Here is a 6000-nt window from a genome sequence, read left to right as displayed (position 1 = left end):
TTATTTCAAAACTTTTATTACAAAAATAGCCCATAGACTGGCATCATTTATACAGCAAACTGCCAACCGGCAAGACTACGACACAGTGTGCGATACAGGCGACGACTAAAACTCAGGCGACCAATCAAATGTCAGCATTCATCTCCCGAGACAAAACTGATGACTAGAATCTGATTGGTTGCCTCAGACAATGCGACTGTGATGCCCTCCTATATTACAGCAGAGCCAGTGTGGGCGACAAGGATTACATAGAGGGGCACAGCGGGATGATGACGGGGGCATCAGCAGTCACACGACACAGGGGGCATATTACAAAACTAGTGCAAGAAAGAGGAGCTCGGCAACCAATCAGATGATTAGAAAAGCAGTTATCTGATTGGCTGCCATAAGCAGTGTATACTTTTTTTAGTGGTTTTTTTTTTGTAAATGAGCCCCAGTGGACGGACGGCGCTCGATGCCAGGTACGGGCCATCTTCCATTAGTGTTATATTTGGTTGTGTTTTTGGTTCCTTCGAGTGGTGCCATTGTCCAGCCAGAGGTCCCCACCCGACCCCTCTTGTGGGGGCTTCAACTTCGCGGCCAAAAAGTCAACAACTAGGACTGGCCCATAACCGATGCCTGCGGGCCGACGCTGCCCTGAGACCAGACTGACTTGACATTCAGATTTCCTTCTGGCATCATTAGAGCTGGAGTGGACGAGCGGGCGAGGCGGCGGCGAATGGAAGGAATGCCTGCTGAGGTGGGCATCCGGGCATGTCTAACAAATCTAGCACCCTCCTACTCCATCTAATCATCTGCCCGCACACTCGGGATCTTCCTCATGTATCCCTTACTACTACCCTCATCTTTGATTCCTGAGCCTCGCCGGCTACTCTCTCTCCCTCCTTAGTTTTCGTCCTAGCAGCTCTCCATTGCATTCCTTATGTTCTCCCACCTCGGATCCTTCCTCCCCCCTCCACATACGAATCCACGGGCGATAACAATGTAAACATTATAAAGTTCAGAAGATCCGGTTCTGGCGTCACCATGGCCGGAGCTGTACGGACACAGAAATCGCTGATGCCCCCTGGTGGCGAATCCGATATCTGCACATCCATATTTATGTGTCAATTTTGCGCAGACTTGTCCGGGTGAGAGAGTCCCTGAAATAAGAGCAAGTACCTTATTATATAGAATTAAGAACGACGGCAAGATGTGGCACGTGGCTGCGGGCATACATGGCGCATGGGTGCAGGCATACCTGGCGCTTGTGTGAGGCAGCAGATCGTTATACAGCTGTGGGATCTTGCGAGACGTTAGTGGGGCCAGAGCTTCCCGGAGACGTTGGTAGTTCCTCTCCAGCTCCCGGTGATACTCCCGCTGATCAGCTCCGATCAGAGTCTTATTTTTTCGCAGGGCATCTTCACACCTAAAAATGGGCAAATATACACCAATATGAGCCGGTGCTTATTAGGGGATGGCATGATATCACATAGGGAACCTGTGCTAGCACCCCAGAAAGTACCCGCAGCATCAGCTACAACATGTGGACCAGAACAGGTCGTTTTCTGTTCGGTCTCCATCCCTATCTGTCATTTTCCATCTATACGGCTGCTCTTTATTCTTTTGCTTCAATTTTGTGGCCCTTGTTGGACTTCACCCATCACCTTGCAATGTGTGGCGCTGTATGGGCCTACCCAGAGCTGTGGGCTCTTTGGGCCTCCAACCTCATCATTGTCACTGTTCCAGGTCCACATAGTCACCTTCTCTATTTTGTCAATTTCTAGGCCCCTCTAGGCTGCCACGATTATTAGGATTTTCTCTCTGGGTCCCATCGGTCTCTAGCCCAATTATTATGGCCCTCTTTGGGCCCTCTCAACTTAATACTCGGTGTTCACCAATGTAACTCCATTATCGCTTTCTTTTCGTCACATATTAAGAAACAGAAAATCCAGTTTGGGCTTCTCCAATATCCAGTTGTTCCCATTGAGCACCTCTCGGAGCTATACCAATCCCCATCTTCTCTTTCCATTGTGACCCATTCAGTCCCTTAAATCTCCCACCCCAACCCCCCACTTTGGCACTGTTTATGCCATCCAATCTGCCCCTGACATTGTAGTCCCCCCCTCTGGATCCCTAAGGCTCCTCTCCCCTATTTTGGTCTACTTGAGGTCCCCCGTGTTACAATCTTATATTCTCCATTCTTCTAAAGTTCACACCGCTTGGTGAAGTCCCTGAAGCAAAGTCGGAGTTTGTTGTGGAGTCGGTAGAGACGAGGATCCTCTGGTATCTCAGAGAGGAACACTTGTGCCACCTCCAGCGGTCCCTGGAGCAAGAAATCACACATTAGTCTCCTCATGTCCTGGAAGAGTCTAGATGTGACCTTCCCTTGTTCACGTCTCCAATTACCTGGTTAACAGTTGTCCCCACACAGCCCTGAAGCACCATCTGCAACATCTTGGCATCAGCTGGGTCCTGGTGGGTTGCAAATGCCAACTCTTGTGTCTTCTTCTGCATATCTTCAATCGCAACTTCAACTGGTATCAGCACCACCTAGAAAACCAACAGAGATGTCCTAAATGTCTGCCATAACAGAAGGATGGCCCCAGTATGAAGGCCCCAACATGCTGAGCAATGGATGACCCCAGCATGAAGAGCAAAAAATGTCACCCCAGCATGATGAGGAGCCAAGGACGACCCCAGCATGAGGAGCAATCGATGAACCCCACCATGAGGAGCAAAGGATGACCCCACCATGAGGAGCAAAGGATGACCCCAGCATGAGGAGCAAAGGATGACCCCAGCATGAGGAGCAAAGGATGACCCCCGTATGAGGAGCAAAGGATGACCCCAGCATGTAGACCAGTACGGTGATAACCCAGTAGAAAAAGCCCCGGCATGATGACCTCTACCATGAAGGCAGAAGGACGGTCCCAGTATAAAGACCCCACCATAATGACAGAAAGATCACCTCATTATGAAAACCCCGCCAATATGACAGAAGGATGACCTCAATATTAAGACGCCGCTATTATGACAGAAGGTTGGCCCCAGCATGAAGACACCACCATGGTAAAAGAAGGATGACAAGTGTGTTTTGCCTGCCCCTGATGCCATTACCTCCTCCCGATGTAGGACGTTGACCCGCGTCTTGATATAGGGGAAGGCATGTGACGTGGTCAGCACGGTCTTGCGCTTGTACTGCTCATGGAGATCTCCGTGCGCCCGGCCGTCCAATGTGAACGGTGTACAGAAGAGGAAGGTCCGGAGGTTATAGTTCTTATCAAAGTAGGTGACCCTGTCCTTCAGTTCATATGTGTCAAAATATGGCTCCACGTAAGTGATCTGGATGAATGCCTGGAGAAAAAAAGAGGACGTGTCATGTCGAGGGTCACAAAGAGGAATAAGGGCCCCCGGCTTACGGAGAAGATGTGAGACCACACAGATCTGTGAGAATAAATGGTGGGATCTTAAAGTGATCCTTTAGATTCTAATCGCTTCTGAATTCAGGGCTGCCTTGTGTGGCTCCTACTGTAAGAAACTGCTCATGAGCCATTTTCAGACAAAAAGCTAGTGCCTTGAGTTTTGCAGGAACTTGGAAAAAAAAAAGTCCTGCAAAACAGATCTCATTCAAAAGGAAGAAAACTCTCCAGCTCAACCAATAGGTAGCCATTATGTACATCAGTGTCCGAACAATTATCAGGCCTTGAAGCGTGACTAGGGGCATCAGCCATCTGCCAGCATTGAGTCGCTGCCCACCTTGTTGGGGTCCAGTTTCGCTTTGTCCACAGGATTCGAGTCCTTCACCACCTGCACCGTCCCTTCTCCAAACTGTTCAGTGTAAAACTCCTGAAATCACAAGACGATATGGAGGCTGAATCACAGGTGGATATGAAGATGTAGAGCAGCCGGGAGAAGCGCACATACACAGGGTATATATACAGACCCAACAATGGAGCCCCCTCTACATACCTCCAGGCGGTGCGAGATCTCAGCCAGTTTAGTGATGGATGGTTCTTTATACACAAATTCTTGCTCGTCCAGGTCACCAAATTTGGAACCATAAAACCCAACACGGAAATATGTCCCAAACATCCGCTGCGCGTCTATGGGAAAAGAGGGACGGCCACATTAAAATATATTTATACATATGTAACATACATACAAATACAGTGGTGTGAAAAAGTGATTGCCCACTAAACCTAATAACTGGTGCCCACCCTTAGCAGCAACATCTGCAATGAAGTGTATGCGATAACTGGCAATGAGTCTTTTACAATGCTCTGGAGGGGTTTTGGCCCACTCATATTTGCAGAATTGTTGTAATTCAGCCACATTGGAGGGTTTCTGAGCATGAGCCGCCTTTTTACAGTCATTACAGCATTTCAATTAGATTAAGGTGAGGACTTTGACTAGGCCACTCCAAAATCTTAGTATTATTTTTCTTAGCCATTTAGAGGTGGACTTGCTGCTGTGCTTTGGATTATTGTCCTGCTCCATAACCTAAGTGCGCTTCAGCTTGATGTCACGAACAGATGGCCGGACAATCTCCTTCAGGATTTTTGGTAGACAGCAGAATTCATGGTTCCATTTACCACAGCAATTCGTCCAGGTCCTGAAGCATCAAAACAGCCCCAGACCATCACACTGCCACCACCATATTTTACTGTTGGTATAATGTTCCTTTTCTGAAATGTTGTGTTACTTCTGCGCCAGGTGTAATGGGACATACATCTTCCAAAAATTTCATCTTTTATCTCGTCAGTCCACAGAATATTCTCCCCCAAATCTTGGGGATCATAAAGATGTTTTCTGGCAAAACTGAGACAGCCTTTATGTTCTTATTGAACAGCAGTGGTTTTTGTCTTGGAACTCTGCCATGCAGGCCATTTTTGCCCTGTCTCTTTCTTATGGTGGAGTCATGAACACTGACCTTAACTGAGGCAAGTGAGGCCTTTAGTTCTTTGAATGTTGCTGTGGGGTCTTTTGTGACCTCTTGGATGAGTCCTCGCTGCGCTCTTGGGATAATTTTGGTTGGCCGGCCACTTCTGGGAAAGATCACCACTGTCCCATGTTTTCGCCATTTGTGGATAATGGTTCTTAGTGTGGATCGCTGGCATCCCAAAGCTTGAGAAAAGTCTTCATAACCTTTTCCAGACTGACAGATCTCAATGACCTTGTTTCTCACTTGTTCCAGAATTTCTGTGGATCGTGGCATGATGTCTAGCTCTTGAGGATCCTTTCTTCTATTACACTTTGTCTGGCAGGTCCTATTCAAGTGATTTCTTGATTGAGAACAAGTGGCAGTAATCAGACCTGGGTGTGGCTAGGGAATTTGAACTCAGCTTTCCAAAGATGTGATAAACCACAGTTAATTTATGTTTTAAAGGGGGTGGACAATCACTTTTCCAAACAGAGCCCTGTAGGTTTGGATTTCTTTTTCCATTAATAAAGACCTAATCCATTTATAATTTTGCAGATATTACAGACTTTGAACACGTCACTCGGATGCTGTTTTATAGAAAAAAAAGATTTTTCATACTTACGGGAAATCACAGTCCCAGGTGTGGAGATCAATGTGTGGTGCAAAGAGAAGGGAAGAGATAAAGAGAAAATTACAAATGGAATCTGATGATGAGTGATGCAAGCTGCCCACACATGGCATTGACTATAGGGGAACACATTGGGAGTCTTAGAAGGAGCTCCATAATATCTCAGATAGGATTCACTGGCTGATACTTAGTTGAGTGTATAAGGAGCATCGGAGATGACCATGTGTGGCTGCTCAGATGTGAATCCATCATTTACATGCCGTGCAGCAGCCTCTTGTGACATCGGGCAGAGTACCTGCACTTCTTTAGAAGTCACATCCATTTCTGGAAGAAATGAGAATAACGGGGGTCTCCACCTTGAACAACCCCTTTTTAATCATATGTTGTGAGGATGGATCCGCGGTGAGAAACCTGGTGACAAGTCTTTGGTGGTTTCTCTGCAGCACCACCGTAGGAGAGATGGAGCAGT

At 47.3% G+C, this 6000-nt stretch overlaps 1 protein-coding gene across 8 annotated transcripts in view; it reads right to left on the bottom strand.

The window, feature by feature from the left end:
- Window positions 1–6000, bottom strand: part of DOCK6 (dedicator of cytokinesis 6) — an 83242-nt gene continuing 77242 nt past the window's right edge. For all 8 annotated transcript variants that reach the window (XM_073587511.1, XM_073587510.1, XM_073587517.1 and 5 more), the window contains 7 exons: window positions 3952–4077; window positions 3739–3828; window positions 3100–3336; window positions 2389–2532; window positions 2199–2305; window positions 1241–1408; window positions 1–1142 (listed from right to left, as the gene is read on the bottom strand). In XM_073587511.1, the coding sequence (XP_073443612.1) occupies window positions 1100–1142; window positions 1241–1408; window positions 2199–2305; window positions 2389–2532; window positions 3100–3336; window positions 3739–3828; window positions 3952–4077 (915 nt within the window). In that variant the 3' untranslated portion in view covers window positions 1–1099. The remainder of the gene's footprint in view (window positions 1143–1240; window positions 1409–2198; window positions 2306–2388; window positions 2533–3099; window positions 3337–3738; window positions 3829–3951; window positions 4078–6000) is intronic.

Source organism: Dendrobates tinctorius, unplaced genomic scaffold, assembly GCF_039654945.1.
Source record: "Dendrobates tinctorius isolate UK_male_01 unplaced genomic scaffold, ASM3965494v1 ptg000099l, whole genome shotgun sequence".
In the NCBI taxonomy this organism is placed as follows: Eukaryota; Metazoa; Chordata; class Amphibia; order Anura; family Dendrobatidae; genus Dendrobates; species Dendrobates tinctorius.
Note: the sequence above shows the minus strand (reverse complement) of the source record. Positions and strands in the feature narration are given on the sequence as shown.